Genomic DNA, 17,596 nt, shown 5'->3' with positions numbered 1-17,596 from the left:
CAGCCCGGCAGGCACAGCCGCCCCTCAGAGCCCTGAGGACACAGCCCGGCCCGCACAGCCGCCCCTCACAGACCTGAGGACACAGCCCTGAGGGCACAGCCCGGCAGGCACAGCCGCCCCTCACAGACCTGAGGGCACGGCCCGGCAGGCACAGCCCTGAGGGCACGGTGGCCCCTCAGAGCCCTGAGGACACAGCCCGGCAGGCACAGCCGCCCCTCACAGACCTGAGGGCACGGTGGCCCCTCAGAGCCCTGAGGACACAGACTGGCAGGCACAGCCCTGAGGGCACAGCCCCCCCTTCAGCCCACAGCAGCACCACCATGGCCAGGCCGGCAGCACAGCCGGGCCAAAGGCAGCTCCCGCACCCTGTGCCATGGCACTGACACCATCACAGTTTGAAAAGAAAAAAACACTAACTGAAAAAAAAAAAAAGCACACCCGGAGCAGGGTTAGGTACTCCCAGGAGTCAAATGGGAAAGTTAAAAACATTCCTTACCTTTTTCCTTCCCACATGCCCTTTCCAGAGGAGCAGCCCAGCTCTCCAGCAAGGACAGGGGCAGCCCCAGCTCTGGGGACAGCCCCAGCTCTGGGGACACGCAGCCCCAGTATCTGCTCCTGATCATGTCCCTGAGGGGCTCTAAAGCAGGATCAAAGCAAGGAGCGTCACCGACAGGGGACAGTTTCTAGAACCACTCACAAGTAGAAAGGCTCCAATAAACTGACAAGTTAAAAAATATTTATTTAATGTGAGCTTTTGTACTGACAAATACACAAGTCCCAGAAGGTTTAGCAGCAGCAAATGAAACAAAAATTCAATAAACAATGATTCTGTCTTGGGGAAATTCAGATGCTAATGGCATTTCTCAGTTAAAATACAGAAAATGAAGGCTGAAGGAAGCTCCTGGATTTGGGTTTGGGCAGTGCCATCATGGCCAGCTTCCCAGCAGCTCCCTGGCTGCCACCAACGCTGTAGGACACGGAGCTGGCACTGGAGGAAGCTGCAGCCTTCGAGCTCGGCAGCTTCTTGGTCCTTCTGTACCTGCTGTAGCCACTGCAAAAACCAGAGAAGATGTGAGAGACACCTGTGCCACCTGGCCTGGCCCCTGCACCAGCCTGCGCTCACATGGGCACCACCACTGCTGTTTCTAGAGGACTGTACCCTCATTTTGTAAAATTTATTTTTTTTTAATGCACATGGCTTCAAAAGAACCTCTGAAATGCAAACTGTACAGCTGTTGCTCTGGATGTATCCAAGGGTGAGCAGCAGCCAGATATTCCAGTAGATGGGAAAGTGCCAAGGGTGGGACAAAACCTGCTGGGCTGGGAAAACCATTTGCTACAAAAACCACAGGGAGAACGATGAAAAACGGGGCAGGCAAGGGGAAATCCTTGGGAAGGGACAGATCTGCCCTGGAAGCTCAAGACCAACCAACAGCAGATGCAGGTGTTCCCTGCATGATACAATCAGAGGGAGAATCTGAATCAACAAGAGGCTGAAGTTCAAACATTCCATCAGCTGTTCAAAGTTTTAAGACCTCTTTATGATTTCAAGCAAGGACCCTGGTCAGCCTGCTAACACTGAAATGCAGTGTTCCCTGCTTAGCCTGTGGCAGTCAAGTGTGAGAACAGCTGTTCAATGTCCTTCCTCACCAGCTTTTAAAGCAAACCTGCAGAAAAGCACAGCTCTGACCAGGCACAGGGATAATCTGAACAGTTATCTAAGCCCATAACTGCAGCTGTGGGACCATCACCAGGCAGGAGTGCTGAGTGACCCTGTGCACATACCCTCTGGGCTGGAACTTCTGGCTGCCACCACCACCTGTCTTCTTCCTCTTGGAGTCCCTGGAGTTTGCTGGCCGCTTCCTTTTCCTCCTCTGGTTTGTGTTATTGCCAAAATAGCTGGAGGTTGTTCCTGCATCCTCTGCATCGCTGCCCAGAGAGCCAGGGCTGCCCGTGCCTGTGTCCACACCTGAGCAGGCAGCCTCCTCTACAGGGAGGGAAAACAGTCAGGGGATCACCTGGGCCAGTCAGACTGACACAGAACACTGCTGCTGTCAAAACATCTGTCCTGGCTGTTCCTCCCCTCCTCTGCTCTGCCCCAGGCCCCTCAATTTAGCTAGGGGAAGAATACATACACATATTAATATATATATGTATATATATATATATGAATAGAAAGACTTTGGTGTGTTCTGAAAATGATTGCTCCCTTTTGGAATTACTGAATAATAATTGGTTATTTGTGATTAAATAATGGTAACTTTTGAATCAAACATCTGCTAGAGGAGGAGAGAAAAGCACTGGACAGGAGGTACATGTTGAGGCACAAAGCACACCTGGGAAGGAGCACTGTGAGTACTTATCCATCACTTTAATGATTTCTGCACCATATTTCTCCAGCTTGTCTTCTGTGACCCCATCGATCTGCAGCAACACCTCCATGTCTGAGGACAAGGTTTCTGCAACACAACAAAGGACCCCTCATGTCAAACAAAAAACTTTCCATAAAAATATCCTGAAGGAAATTAATTCCTTTCCGAGCCCCTCTATGCAGAAGCCTCAAAGGGCTTCTGAGAAACCTGACCTTACCTGCTATTTTCTTTAGGGTGGAAGTATTGAAAATATTGAAGTAATGCACATCAAAGACTTTGCCCAGGGTTTTGCAGGTGTCTGTAAGTTCACTGAGGCACTGCTTAACCACCTCTTCCCGCTGGGACATCTTTGCCATGGAAGCCCTTTGCCTTCTGATGGCACTGGCACTCTCTGTCTCGTGGAACTCCACCTGTAAAAACAGCCATCCACAGCTCCTGCCAGGGAGCCCCTGCACACCCTGACTAACACAGGAACACAGAGCAGCAAACTGAAAGGATCCTCTGATGGACCACAAAGAGCTGCTTACCCAGTATACATTTTTAAATAATTTTTTACATGCTACTCAACCACACCCAAGTCTCTTCTACAAAGAGCTGGAAGAGTTTAGAGAGAGGGAAAGGAGCCCAGCTGGCTTCAGAGGTCACTGGGGTAGTGCTGAGGGCTCTGTCCTGCTCCAAACACAGCACTAATGCAGAGGAGGTGCTGCCTCAAGAAACCTGGGACTGCTCCATGACCCTCATGAAGCGCCTGTTCCATCAGATCCCACCAATGACCAGGGGAAATAAAAAAAGCAGAAAATGAAGAAGGGAGTGCTGGTCCTTCTTTCCTTCTTAGCCATCTTTCTATGGGGCTCAGAACCTTCCTTCACTGTCCAGCAGGAATCAGATAGGTGAGGAAGAGAAAGATTTAAACCTCTCCAAGCCTCCCAAACTCTCTTTTTGCCCCACAACATTATTACTGGAATACTGGGCTGGGAATCACACATGTTGGATTCTGTTCCTTGCATCTACCAGATGTTAGTTCAGCTGGAGGAAAACTGTGTTCAAGCCACCTGAGGGGATATGCTAAAGGAAAACCTTCCTGAAAACAATGCCTTAAAACCTAAACAGCTACACACCTGGAGTGAGCCATCCAGCACAGCCTGAGCTCTCTCTCCCAGAATGACATATGCCACTGCCTGGTCATTGGCTGTGATGTACAAATCCTCATCCAGGATCTTGTCCAGAACCAGTTTTCTAAACAGCCTTTCAGCATTGTGCCTGGAATAGGCAGCCCCCTTCCCAAATATTCCAGTCTGAATCTTGGCACTCGTTGACCCTGTGAACAGAAAGCACAGGATGAGCCCGTGCTCACAAAGCCTGTGTACACACATTTACTGTGGGAGATTCCCAAGGCAGCCTATTCACATGCAAAAATGCCTTTAAACACTGGAAAGCCAATATTATCACTATAGCAACCTGAAATGGATTAACTCTTCAGTTTCATTTATTTTGCATCACTTACCACCAGGAGATTCCTGGGAAGATTAACTGCACAATATATATTTTTAAACGCCTGCTGGCACTGCACAGCCCTCTTGATCCCAGCCAGGGGTTTGTGCAGCAGGTTCCTCAGGGTTCCTGGGGGAGCAGACTCACCTAGGAAGATGTCCACCATCATGTTGAGGGTGTACCTGGGCGAGGCCGGGCTGGCCCTGCTGCTGTGCCCCTGGCCGCAGTGCTGCCGCACGAAGCGCACGATGCTCCGCACGTCCTCCGTCACGTCCCTGCGCCTGTAGTCCTGCAGAGCACACCTCACTGGCACCTGCCAGCAGGCCCTCCTGCCCTGATCCACCGTGCTGACAGCCTGTGCTCAGTGCTGAGCTTCTCTCAGCTGGGAGCTGAGCTGCTCCAAATAAAGACACCGCCATTCCCTAGTCAGTAACCTACACCAATAGCACATCCAGAATCCCTGTGAGTGTAACACAAAGCCAGTCCAGCTGACTGTGTATCATCTGCCTGGGGTTATTTGTGTAGAGTGAGGTGCAAGATTGCTGGGTAAATACTGGAAATCAAGGTAAATCATTTGGGAAGCATTCCTGTAATTATCCTGTGAGCTCTAGAACTTACACTTCCAAAACACATTAAAATCAGACTGAATATGCATTATCCTGGTCAAATTTGGTTCCAATCACAGCTGTGTAAGGGAGTGCATCAAACACAGAGCTGAGAAGCAAAATCCACAGGTAGAAAATGGATCAGGATCCCTTCCCTGTTGACCTCCACAGCTGCCTTCCCTTCTGCTCCTGCCACTAAGTTTTCATAACCCAAATGTTTGGATCCCCTTCAGCAATGCACACCTCATGTGGCCCACATGCTGCTCTGGCAGCACAAAGCTGCCCCAAAAACACCAGGACAGGAGCTGAAGGGATTTCCCCATAGTCACTGCAGTGCATCTGATCTAAGCTCCTGCCTCCTCCAAGGAACATCCTTATGCCTCTGACAAGAACAGGAGCATCACAAGTTCATGGTTAAACCCTGAAAATACTTGCAAACATCCCAAAAATACAGGACTTTTGCACCTTTTCTCCACTTGCTTTCCCAAAGGTCACACAACCACTTTTTGATGCAACTAAATACGAATTCAGTTTAACACCAGTACAAGCAGAACCTGTGGGTTTACCTTCTTCCTGCTGCAGTTGTCACAGATCACTTCTGGGTGATCTTTGCAGAAGCTGGGGTTGAAGCTGGTCTCCCCAAAGTAGGCGAGCAGCTGCACACGGCGGCACTCGACCACGTTCTCACAGTAGTGCACCATGCTGTACAGGTTGTTGAAGTGGGTCTGCCTCGTGTGGCTGTTCCCATCCTTCTCCACTGAAACACAGCAAATCCCAGGGCTTGTTAAAGCTGCACCTCTGCGTTTTCCTGCACTGTGAAAAAAACTGGCTCTGCTTGACAAACCCGCAATATTGGCTTTGCTTAAAATGCAATATTGGCTTTGCTTAAGAAAAGATGAGTGGACAGCTTTTATCACTGAAGTTTTAGAAAACTGGAGAAGGGAAATAAGCCTAGAATGACAAAATCAAGAGAAGGGTATGCCTGACAGGATGTGGCCTCAAGTTGTGTCAGGAGAGGTTTCAACTAGAAATCTAAAGTTTCTTCATGGAAAGGATAGCAAAGCTCTGGCACAGGATGCCCTGAATGGAGTCACTATCCTTGGAAGTGCTCAAAAATTATGTGGATGTGGCACTTGAGGACATGTTTTAGTGCTGAACAGGGGAGTGGAGTTGGTCTGATAGTTGGATTTGATAATCTTAAACATTTCTCCGACCTTAACAATTCCATGATTCTGTGAAGCGAAGTGGTTTTGACTAAAATTAAGTACAAGTGACAAAAATCCTGCTCCTGCCACCTGAATGAAAACCATCCAGGTAAGGATTCCCAGTTCTCCCCTCCCTGCAATGCTGAACTATCCATGGCACTTGTAAAGAGAAGTAACTCAGGGACCAGGGACAACGTGACTGCTGTAATGTCACCTCCAAGCTCCCAGGGGAGAACTCACTGAGGATGAGCCTTCTCAGCCTGGTGACATCACTGTAGCTGTAGAAGAGCAGGCAGTGGGACATCTCTCCATCCCTGCCAGCCCTGCCAGACTCCTGGTAGTAGCCTTCGATGGACTTGGGGAGGGAGGCGTGGATCACGTAGCGCACGTCGGGCTTGTCGATGCCCATGCCAAAGGCAATGGTGGCACAGATCACCTGGGGAGGACAGCACATCATGGGCACTGCTCCTGCAGCACTGCATGGAGAGCAGGCCACTGCACTAGGAAACCTGCAGGAGCCAGAATTTCAGCTGTAACGGTGCAGAACAAGTCCAACACAGCAACAACCTCCCCTTCTGTCAGGGGAGCCACTCCAGACACAGGGAAAACCCCAAATTCCAGTCTCTGCACAGGAGCTGCTGCTGAAGCCCTGCACTGCTCAGCTGCTCCCTGCTGGGGTAGTGCTACAGCCTTTGATCCACAGAGCTCCCAGTGAAAGGTGCCAGCTGTGCCCCAGCAGGGCTGTTGGGATCAGTTATTCAACCCTGCAGGCATTTGCTGATAACACTGCACAGCTGCCCTATTATCTCCCAGGCCAAGGGGGACAGGAGTGCCCAGACTCTCTTCCCTTTTGCTCACCTGGCAGCCCTCCTGATTAACCCACTTCTGCTGCACCAGGTCTCTGCTGGCGTCGGTGAGGCCGGCGTGGTAGGCCAGGGCTGCCAGCCCCTCCCTCTGCAGGGTGGCAGCTGTGGTGTCACACTCGTGCCTGGACAGGCAGTAGATGATCCCAGAGTCATCTGCACACACAGGGAAACAGGCCTAAAATGCACTTTTAGCTCCTTTCCCCACTGGAATGAAGATAAGAGTAAAGACACAACTGCTTCACTATAGAACTTGTTTCATTAATATCAGATAATCTTGGCAGTTTTTCCTACACAGTATTTTGGGGCTTTTGGTGAGGTGGATGACAGAAATGTTTTCCTCATCAGTATTGTGCAGTCTCAGGATTTAGAATACATGAACAAAATCTATATAATTCAAGAGCTGGAGCAGTTCAGTAAATGCTGTCTGAGGGAGCTTGGTGCAATCCAGTTCCAGCAGCAGGAGCTGCAGGACTCCAAAGTGATGGAAAGATGGGAATCTCTGAAGATAGCTTCAAGGGGAACTGCAGATAGGCACACCAACACAATTAAACAATTAAGATACTGGGTGAGCTTTATGCTCTGAAGACATGACCCTAAAAGCTCTGGCAGGCTCCAGAAGGGTCATTCAAGAGCATCACCATAATTTACTTTTCCATCTTAACTTAAATTCTCAGCTTCAGATTCCCATTTTCAGTAACACCACTTTCCCTCCATCTTGCTTTTGTGTTAATGTATCATTATTACAGCACCAAAAAGCTTTCAGTGCCTTAGGAAGTGGCTCCTGAGAAGGCCTGTGGCCACCCTGCTGCTCAGTACTCACGGGGGTGATACTTCTTAATCCATTCCAAGCAATCCATTGCCACCTTCTTTGGCTTCTTGGGCAGCACATCATATTTCAAGTTATGCCTGTTGAAGCTCATTGTAAACCTGAAATGTGACAGTTCATGGTGCTCATCAGCCTTATGGGTAAAATTATGTTGTGTTAAACAGCTTCCTTCATCATGCAAGCAAGGGCTTGGCAAGTTTTTTGTATAATACAATACAATACAATAAAATATAATATAATAACATTAATTTTATAATATAATACTATACTATATAGTATTATAAGTTATATATTATTACTACAATATATAATAATATAATACATAATAATATAACAGCATATATAATAACATATAATAATGTTATTTTTGTTATTTATTAATATTTTTATCTACCTCCCATTATATGCCAAGCATGCATTTAATTTAAGCTCAGTTCATCAGACACAGCACAGCCACACACGGATTTCAGATGGGCCTTACTTCACTAAGTTTTCCATTCAGAATCTCCACAGCACAAAAACGGTTCCAGAAAGGTGCTGGGAACTCACACCTGTGCTCTGAGCATCACTCACACCTGTGCTCTGCCCATCACTCACACCGTGCTCTGACCATCACTCACACCGTGCTCTGACCATCACTCACACCTGTGCTCAGGCCATCACTCACACCTGTGCTCAGGCCATCACTCACACCTGTGCTCAGGCCATCACTCACACCTGTGCTCTCAGCTCCACTCACACTGTGCTCAGGCCCTCACTCACACTGTGCTCAGGCCCTCACTCACACCTGTGCTCTGCCCATCACTCACACCTGTGCTCTGCCCATCACTCACACCTGTGCTCTGCCCATCACTCACACCTGTGCTCTGCCCATCACTCACACCTGTGCTCTGCCCACCACTCACACCTGTGCTCAGGCCATCACTCACACCTGTGCTCTGCCCATCACTCACACCTGTGCTCTGCCCATCACTCACACCTGTGCTCTGCCCATCACTCACACCTGTGCTCTGCCCATCACTCACACTGTGCTCTGGCCATCACTCACACTGTGCTCTGGCCATCACTCACACCTGTGCTCTGGCCATCACTCACACCTGTGCTCTGGCCATCACTCACACCTGTGCTCTCAGCTCCACTCACACTGTGCTCAGGCCCTCACTCACACTGTGCTCAGGCCCTCACTCACACCTGTGCTCTGCCCATCACTCACACTGTGCTCAGGCCCTCACTCACACTGTGCTCAGGCCCTCACTCACACCTGTGCTCTGACCATCACTCACACTGTGCTCAGGCCCTCACTCACACCTGTGCTCTGGCCATCACTCACACTCGCGGGCTCAGCATCTCCAGCTGGTTCTGGATGTCCTTCTGCACGCGGGGCGTGGCCGTGGCCGTCAGCGCCATCATGGGCACGCGGCGGAACCTCCTGCGCAGCACGCTCAGCCGCTTGTAGTCCTGCCGGAAGTCATGGCCCCACTGCGGACAGAACAGAGAGAAACGCCCCAGGGCAGCTGCTGCTGCTGCCTGGAGAGCCTGGCCTGGAACAGAGAGGGAATGAGACAGGCATTTAGTGAAAGGATGCACCTTGGGCAGTGCAAGAGCCCGGCTGGGGCTGCACCAAATCAAACCCGAGATGGATCCTGGTCGGGGCTACGCCCAAATCGAATCCAAGATGGATCCTGGTCACGAGTTTTACACTTCTCTAAGTTTTGGTTCATGTTGGGGTCAATTATCCAACCACAGCCTCAGGCTATGAAGTCTCAGCCCCCTTGGCTTTGCCTCTCATTGTTTCTGCTTTTTGAGTACCAGCTGTCCTTGATTCTCCAGCTGTAAAGGATTTTTATCCAACCACCCTGTGAAGAGAACTTACTAACACGTAACATGGAATTTCAGAGTTCCCCTCCGAGCAGCAGAGACTGTACAAAATACAAAGGCCAGCAGGCAGGCAGCAGGGCACCCCAGCACAGGAGGAGGCGTTACCTGGCTCACACAGTGCGCCTCGTCGATGACGAACCGCGCCAGCAGCTTCCTGTCGTACAGGTTCTCCAGGGCAGACATCAGGCGGCTGCTGGCACACACCTGGGCACAGCACAGGGCCAGGGGAAAGCAAAATGTTCTCTCTGCCTGAGGACACCAACAACTGCCCAGGCCCTGCCCAGGCGAGCCTTCAAGCTGTGCTCCAACCCAGCAGCTGCTGTGGGGTTCCCGCCACTTCTGGGATCACCTGTCCCAGGGCCCCTCATTCTGAGGAAATTCCAGTAAATCTAAATGGTTTATGTCAGGACACAGAGGGGAAAATAGTGCTGAGGAGAGAAACACAATCAGCACACTAACCAGCCCCCTCTACCAAAGCTCTTGTGCAATAACATATTTTTAAGGCAGCACATACTGCAGCCCAAGGCAGGCTCTGACAATCTCATAGAACACTGAATTTTTCCTGTATTACACTAGTCAGAGCAGTCTGGATTGAGTTACCACTGGACAGTGATTAACATGTATCAAAGGTAGATTGAAATAGGTGGGCTTGGCAGCTTGTTTTAGGAATTTACATTTTACAGACATAGTCAGTTCTTATTCTTGGCTAACTACTGGTTGAAATTAGCCACATCTGTATAGCTTGTTAATGAGTTATCTAAAACCCAGCACTTTTCCCCAGAAGCCTTCTCTGAGGGCAGTTTGTTAGCACCTCACAGCAATCCCCCTGCAGCCCCTATGGTTTTACAACTGAAGGTGAAGTGCAGACCTTCTCAGGGGTGACATACAGCAACTTTATGACAGGGTCCTTCTTTGACAGCTGCATGTAGATTTTTGAGGCATCAGCATCTGTTCTGTCACCAGTCAGGTATGTTGCAGCAATCTATATTAAAGAATTACAGATAAATATATTGAGTTTTATTACAGGCCAAACAAAGAACCTCCAGATGCAGCCAGCCCTACACCTCTCATTCCAAACCAGCTCCTAAGCACTAAGCCTTGGGAACACACATCTGGGAACACACATCTGAGCACCCTGGGCTAGGTGAGGGGTGAAACAAGATGAACTTTAAGATCCCTTCCAACCCAAACCATTCTGGGCTGCTGTGATCTCCTGCACCTGCATTTCTGCTCTGTGTATCATGTCTCCAAAGACATTCAGAGCCCCCTGAGTCAGGAACTCTCAGGGCTCATTGCTGCAGTCAGGCTGCTCCTGTGCAGGTGAGGGATTACAGCTCTCAGGATCTCTGAACCAGCACCTGCTCTGAAAAACAGCTCCAACACCAAACACAAGGAGCAGCAATAAATCCAGCAGTCACACTGCCAAGATATTGGAGTTCATCCAATTTAGTTCTTCCCAGGCAACTTCCAGTGCCATTCACAGTGGCCATCTAATCAATTTATGCAGTTTATATTCAAGAGACACAAGATTTGCTGTAAAATTTCAGATTTCTAATCCAGTTACCTGCAGTGTCACTCAATAAAGCTGCTGGAACTTACATCTAGAGTCTTCAGCTTCTGAACCTGATCGATGATGAGCGACCTCAGTGGAGAAATAACAATGCTGACCCCAGCAGAGACACAGGCTGGGAGCTGGTAGCACAAGCTCTTCCCACCTCCTGTGAGGATGAGACAAGCACAGCAAGTGTTGGACATCAAGGGAAAAGACCTATGTCTTATTTCCCATTTTACAGCACTTTTGGAAACAATAGATTTCTACCAACTCCTGTCACAAAGTGACACCTGTAGGATAAGAAAGTTACTGTGGGAATGATTAAGGAAGGCAGAAATTCACTCCCCTTACTCAAAACACCCCAGTGCAGCAACACTCCTGAAATCCTGCAGTCACAGAATTCCAGCAGCACAGAGGCACAGGGAAGAGAAAAGCTTTCCCAAAGCCTGCAAAGGAGCTGCAGGTCTGTACCCCACATACCTGTGGGCATGAGGATGAAACAATCCTCCCCCAGCAGAGCAGCATTGATGGCCTCCAGCTGGTTTGTCCTGAAACAGTGCAGCCCAAACTTCTTGTGAAATACATTCATCATTTCTGCAGAGTGGGGAAATTTCATACCCCTGAAGCGCTCCAGTGCAGGGTCATGAACCACTGGATCTGGGAGACAGAAAATGTAATTAGAGCAAGTTATGACAGCAAGTTATAGAAGAAATGATTCCCTGTGTGGGGGGAGGCCCTGGCACAGGATGCCCAGAGCACCCTCATTTCCAATTTCAGCAGCTCCATCCTCCAGCAGCCTGAAACCTGCACAGGAAGGGAATATTCAAGTTTGGCATCATTTAGAGGAAAAAAACCCCCAAGATGACTTTGCTAAAAAGGAACAAAAAGAAACTTCCAGAGAAACAAAAGGCATTGATGTGATCTGTAGTAGTTACTTGGTTTTAGATTTAAAAATAAATACTCATGACTCTATGCCAGAAAACTTTAACACAGACTTTGACATTCTGGACTCTTTGCCTTTGAGACTGATGTGCTTCTGCAATAAACAACTTCACAGCCACCAACAACTGCTCCTGTTTCTTTGAAGACCTAAACTCATGAACAACTCAACAAATGGTGCCTTCATGTGAGGTGGCAATGAAATGGAAAAACCCCAAATCCTCAGGAGTACAGCTCACCTGGAGGGCTCTTTGTGGCCATCAGCAGGCCTGGCTTTGGAGCAGCAGGGCTGGATCCCACAGAGCCTTGGGCCCTGGAGAGGAGTTTGGAGCAGAGGGATTTGGCAGGAGGCCCCTCCGTGGCAGGAGCAGCCCCTGGGCTCTCCCAGTCCTCAGGGAAGTCATCGATGTCAAAGAGATCCAGCTCCAGCTCAGCATGGCCTGTGCCCAGGCTGCTCCCTGCAGGGCTGGCCCTGGGAGCTGTGCTGCTCAGGGGCTGCTCCCCAGGCCTTGCTCCTGCACTCTGGCCCCAGCTGCTGCTGCAGGGCTGCAGGCTGAGCCTGGGGGCAGCTCCCTCCCTGCCAGCTCCCTGCCCTGAGGCACAGGGGGTGCCCAGGGGTAGATTTGTTCTGGCAGAAGAGCTGCTGGAATGAAGAGGAAGCACTGATGGGAGGTTTGTGGGTGTGGGGGAGTTTCTGTCAGAACTGAAGCTCCAGCTGGGGCCAGAACCTGGCCCTGCACCAGGACACACACGAGGGCTCTGCTCCAGGGGAGACTTCCAGCTTCTGGGAAAAGGGGGGTTTGTGCCATTTTGGTTCACACTGACAGAATTAGAACTGGCCAGCAATTTTCTCCTGGGAGAGATGACAGGGAAGGAAGAAGGAAAAAAATATATTTAGTCACAAGCAACGATTTACCAGGTTCTACAACATTCAATAAACAGTTTTGTCTCACTGCCATTAAACATATCAACATATGGTGGTTCCATCATGCTCTGAGTCACCTTGTTTGAAACTTATTTCAAACAAATCTAGGGGAGAGAACCAATGACAAAACTGTGACATCATCTCTACAGACATAAAATAAAAGAATTCCTAAAAGCAAGGAACAGATGCAGGCAAGGTAGAATATAAAAAATAAATCCTTAGAGGCAAAACCTGAAGTTAAAAGTATGCCTGGACCAAATCATGTTTTTGGGTACTTTCTAAAGACTATGTCTGGCTACAGCAATGGAAATAAAGTTAAGTTGTTGCACTGAGAATATTTACAGAAGTTCACAGTCCCAGACCAGGAAGAATCTAACCAAAATCCCAAATCCATGCACTGTGCCACCAGGACACAAAGCAGCAGGTTGGGGCAGCAATGATTCCATTGGAAGGTGACAAGTTGAGGGGTATCAGGAGAAATCTCCATCAGCCAGAGGGGAGACAACACCAGCTGAGTGTCTGTGGCAGGAGGACACCAGCAGCAGCTGGAGGCAGGCAGCTCCTCCCCTCTGGCAGCACACAGGCACTGCTGGCACTCTGGGGATGCTGTTCCCTCCCTCAGCCACTATCCCAGCTGTGAAACCCTCTGCCTGTGCAGCGTGCTGGGGACACCTGCAGGCAGCTCCCTGCCCAGCCTACCTGAGGTCCCTGTGCTGCAGCAGGGCTCTGGCACAGCCCAGGGCCTGCAGCTCCTGCAGGGGGATGGCATCCACCAGCTCACAGATGGTCTCCATGACTCTGAGCAGCTGCTGGGCCACGGGCACACCTGCCACAGGGAGGGACTTCAGCACTGTCACTGTCATCACAGCATTGTCATGAGCATAGCCCCTCCCCCCTCCCAACACCTTGCAGTAAATCACTCTAAACTATTTCCTTCTGAGGTATTTTTGGCCCATTTGCATAAAGAAACTGTGTCTGTGTGCAGGAACTCAGTGAACCAACACATTTTTGCCCTTGACTTTTATTATCTGTCTATAATCCAAGGATTTATGTCAACTCTCCATCTACAGATGTTAATGCCCCATCTGTTAGTTAATGTGCTTGGATTACACAGGATAATAAACAGTTGCAAACTATCCCCAAAGTCAGAGACAGGAAATTCCAAACAATGTTGTGTACCTGAATCCCCTGCAGGATGTGTTGTGGGATCCTTCTCCTGCCTGGCCTCAGAGCTGCCAGCTGAGCACCTTCCACCAGTGGGAGAGTCTCTGAAAACACTGCTAACAGCAGAAGAAAAAGCCACTGAAGGGCAGATATCTGTAAACTGAGGCATTTCCATACAACAGTGGGAGTTAAGATGTGTGAAAAAGAGAAAATCCTGCAGGGCCAGGTAGAGCCTGAGCAGAGCAGTCTCTCATCCTGTGTACCAGGGTGGAATCTTGCCCCAGTCATTAATTTCCCCCCATCCCACCACAAAAGTAACTCTGTTTTTTTTTTCTGAAGTGAAAGCCACCTAAAACACCAGCCATAAATCAGTGTTTAACAAAACTGCCAAGCAGCAGAGACACAAGCCCAGCCTGGACCTTTTGTAAAGCAGGACTTTTGGGTGGCTTTTGGTGCTTTTCTCGCTGTGCACAGATGAGTGAACTCTGCTTACCTGGCACTCTGCACAGAGGGGGAGAAGGGAGGCAGCTCCTCCTCAGGGGAGGGAGGGATGATGTCCAGGTCATCCTCCTCGAGCTCAGCACCTGCCAGAGGCCAGGTGTCCCCAGCCAGGTGTGGGGGGCTGGGAACAGCCCCCGGGGGCTCCTGGTCCCCTCCAGCAGCTGCAGCTGCAAGAGAAGAGCACTGACACTGCTGGGTAACACTGCACACACAGCCTGCCACACACAGGGAAACAGCAGCCAGACCTCCAAACACTCCTGTGATACAGTTTCTGGCTTTTAAAGGAGAAATCTTACAGCTCCCTTTTCTCCCCTCATTAAAAACATGATGAATCCCCACAAAGCTTCATTTAAGTGGAAAAGTGATACAGCTAAAAGAAGGGAAACACTGAGGAGGTATATTTTTCTGCAATGGTTTTCTATAAAAACTATTTATATAAAAAACCTATTTCCAGAAAAAGCTCCTATTATATTAAACCCCAGCCTTAAAAGAGTGCAGACTCATCAGCTGGCACAGAACTGGAAGGTAAATGTACATGTATTGTGTCTTAAAAGACAAACCCTACAAAGAAAGGTCACTGTCATTAACTTATTAAAATAATTCCACAGAGAAAGGAAAAGACAACAAAATATTATGAGCAGAAATGCAGTTCACAAGTCCTTCACCATTTAGAGTAAGGGCAGCATCCCAGAACATTCTTTGGTGTTCTTCAGTTGCATAAACATGCTAATTTCCCAAATAAAGGCCCAAAGTTTCAAAACACAGCAGGTGAGGAATCTAAAATAGAGCAGTTCTGTGGGACAGAGCTGCCAAGCAATGACAGGCAGGAATTTTGTGATCATAATTGAGGGTTGGAGTTCTTTTGGGGGTTATTGTGTTTGTGTTAAAAATGGAGAGAGATCACTTTTCCTGGTTTAACATTTCATTTAGGTATAAGATGACTTTATGTCTCTCCTGTATGAATTCTCTGAGTGCTTTTCTCTCCATAACACCCCTATAGATTATTGATATTTCAGCAATGCCACGTGGGAAGCTTTGCACCTCCAGCACAGGAGCAGCAGCACCAGCAGAACCCTGCCCTGCTGCCAGGCTGGGGGAGCCCAAAGGGAATCGGGGAACATGAATGAAAGCAGGGCTGCAGCTCTGTCTGACCTGCCCAGCCCCTGGGTGTGAATAGGGTGTGAACAGAGCTCTGTGCTGCCACTGCAGCCCAGCCCAGGTGTGTGCTGCCACTGCAGCCCAGCCCAGCCCAGCCCAGGTGTGTGCTGCCACTGCAGCCCAGCCCAGGTGTGTGCTGCCACTGCAGCCCAGCCCAGGTGTGTGCTGCCACTGCAGCCCAGCCCAGCCCAGGTGTGTGCTGCTACTGCAGCCCAGCCCAGCCCAGCCCAGGTGTGTGCTGCCACTGCAGCCCAGCCCAGCCCAGCCCAGCCCAGGTGTGTGCTGCCACTGCAGCCCAGCCCAGCCCAGCCCAGGCCAGGTGTGTGCTGCTACTGCAGCCCTGCCCAGCCCAGGTGTGTGCAGGCACTGCAGCCCAGCCCAGCCCAGCCCAGCCCAGGTGTGTGCTGCCACTGCAGCCCAGCCCAGGTGTGTGCTGCCACTGCAGCCCAGCCCAGCCCAGCCCAGGTGTGTGCTGCCACTGCAGCCCAGCCCAGCCCAGGTGTGTGCTGCCACTGCAGCCCTGCCCAGCCCAGCCCAGCCCAGCGGTGGTGTGTGCTGCCACTGCAGCCCAGCCCAGCCCAGGTGTGTGCTGCCACTGCAGCCCAGCCCAGCCCAGCCCAGGTGTGTGCTGCTACTGCAGCCCAGCCCAGATGTGTGCTGCCACTGCAGCCCAGCCCAGGTGTGTGCCGGCACTGCAGCCCAGCCCAGCCCAGCCCAGGCGTGTGCTCTGTACCCCAGCTCATCCCGTTACCTGCGCTGTCCAGATCCCGGCGGGGGCTCGAGTCCCCCAGGCAGATGATGGAATCCTGCGAGCCGGGGCGGTGCTCGGGAGAGGGGGCAGGGACAGATACAGGGACAGGGAGCGGGGCAGATACCGGGAGCGGGGCCGGGACAGGGACCGGGGCAGACACAGGGACAGGGGCCGGGCGGGGGCTCGGCCGCGGGGGCTCCGTGCGGGGCACTCGCAGCCCCTTGGGGGACACCACGGGCGGCCGGCAGAACTTCTCGATTCCCGACAGGTCAAAGTCGTCGATATCATCCCACTGCTCGCCGCTGGCGATCGCGGGCCCGGGGCTGGGCCCGGGGCTGGGCGCGGGGCTGGGGGGCAGAGCGCAGCCCCGCGCCGCCGCTCTCCCGGCCGGCGGCGCGTTCACATCCTTGTCCCTCAGCACCGCGGCGGCCGCCAGGCCCCGCGCCGCCCTCTTGAAGGTGAAGCCCCTGCGAGGAGAGGAGCCCCCGTCACTCCCCGCTTGCCCCCCGCCCCGCCGCGCTCCCCGGGGGCTCGGTACTCACGGCGGGCGGTCCCGCGGCGGGGCCGGGGCGCGCAGGGCCCCGCGGGCCGAGTGGCGCCGCAGCTGCTCCCGCAGGTTGTTGTGCGGCACGGCCGCCATGGCGGGGCCGCCCCGCCGCCAGGGGGCGCGCTGCGCGTTCGCATTCGGCGCCAAAGCGGCGCCCGCGCTCCCATTGGATGGAGGGACGCGGCGGAAGTGACGTAACGGGGCCGGGCGGAAATGGAGGTGACGGCAAAATGGCGGCACCGCCCTCAGGCCGCGCCCGGTCCCGCCCCAGCCCCGCGCTCCGCCCCCAGCAGCACCGCGCCCCTCAGCTCCCCTGGGGATAACTGGTAATGATCCGTGCGAATCACAGCACTTCGCAGTTCGGATAAACCAGAATGCATAAAATAATTAAAGATCATAGACCTAGATAAAGGGAAATACATGATTAAACCCACTCTGTTTAAATCCCCCGGTTATCAATATTGTGTATACCAGTTTGTAAAAGAAAAAAAAGGGTTTTCCATAGTCTGAAAGGTTTTTTTGCAGAATCAGATTTCCTGCCTTTGTGTGATCAATCCCAAACTCTCTGCTAAAGATCAGAATTCCCACGTTTGTTTTTATCCACCAAGAGCAGATGGTGACATCACCAATTGTCCCAAGAGCTGTCCCACAGAAGTCTGGAAGTTTCTTTGCCCACCACTGCTCACCTGGCAGAATTACTCCAACAAAACAATAATTATTGATTACTGCAAGGAAAACCAGACTATAACAAGGGAGCTGCAAACCAAGGCCAGGCTGTGACCCCTCACCCTTCCCCAGCTCTGTCTGTATAAAATA

The 17,596-nt window shown here is 51.2% G+C and overlaps 2 protein-coding genes across 3 annotated transcripts; both read right to left on the bottom strand.

The window, feature by feature from the left end:
• Positions 1–728: 728 nt before the first annotated feature.
• BLM (BLM RecQ like helicase) lies at positions 729–16,562 on the bottom strand. Of its 2 annotated transcripts, none has more exons than XM_056500233.1 (20): positions 16,234–16,562; positions 14,317–14,491; positions 13,839–13,939; positions 13,359–13,485; positions 11,974–12,587; positions 11,276–11,452; positions 10,843–10,961; positions 10,112–10,225; positions 9,349–9,447; positions 8,696–8,844; positions 7,360–7,466; positions 6,532–6,692; positions 5,914–6,109; positions 5,035–5,225; positions 4,011–4,152; positions 3,491–3,690; positions 2,590–2,782; positions 2,337–2,459; positions 1,786–1,987; positions 729–1,051 (listed from the first exon to the last, which is right to left on the bottom strand). In XM_056500233.1, the coding sequence occupies exons 4-20, from the start codon at positions 13,451–13,453 to the stop codon at positions 868–870; spliced, it is 3,066 nt and encodes a 1,021-aa protein (XP_056356208.1). In that variant the 5' UTR covers positions 13,454–13,485; positions 13,839–13,939; positions 14,317–14,491; positions 16,234–16,562; the 3' UTR covers positions 729–867. The 2 variants fall into 2 exon arrangements, with proteins under 2 accessions (XP_056356208.1, XP_056356209.1); XM_056500234.1 differs by having other exon boundaries at positions 13,839–13,936.
• Positions 14,313–17,159, bottom strand: LOC130257482 (recQ-like DNA helicase BLM). Its single transcript, XM_056500031.1, has 4 exons — positions 16,776–17,159; positions 16,445–16,700; positions 16,234–16,306; positions 14,313–14,491 (listed from the first exon to the last, which is right to left on the bottom strand). The coding sequence occupies exons 1-4, from the start codon at positions 16,871–16,873 to the stop codon at positions 14,313–14,315; spliced, it is 606 nt and encodes a 201-aa protein (XP_056356006.1). The 5' UTR covers positions 16,874–17,159.
• Between the last annotated feature and the right edge of the window lie 437 nt (positions 17,160–17,596).

Source organism: Oenanthe melanoleuca, chromosome 10, assembly GCF_029582105.1.
Source record: "Oenanthe melanoleuca isolate GR-GAL-2019-014 chromosome 10, OMel1.0, whole genome shotgun sequence".
NCBI classification, from domain to species: Eukaryota; Metazoa; Chordata; class Aves; order Passeriformes; family Muscicapidae; genus Oenanthe; species Oenanthe melanoleuca.
This window is presented reverse-complemented; position numbering and strand designations above follow the sequence as displayed.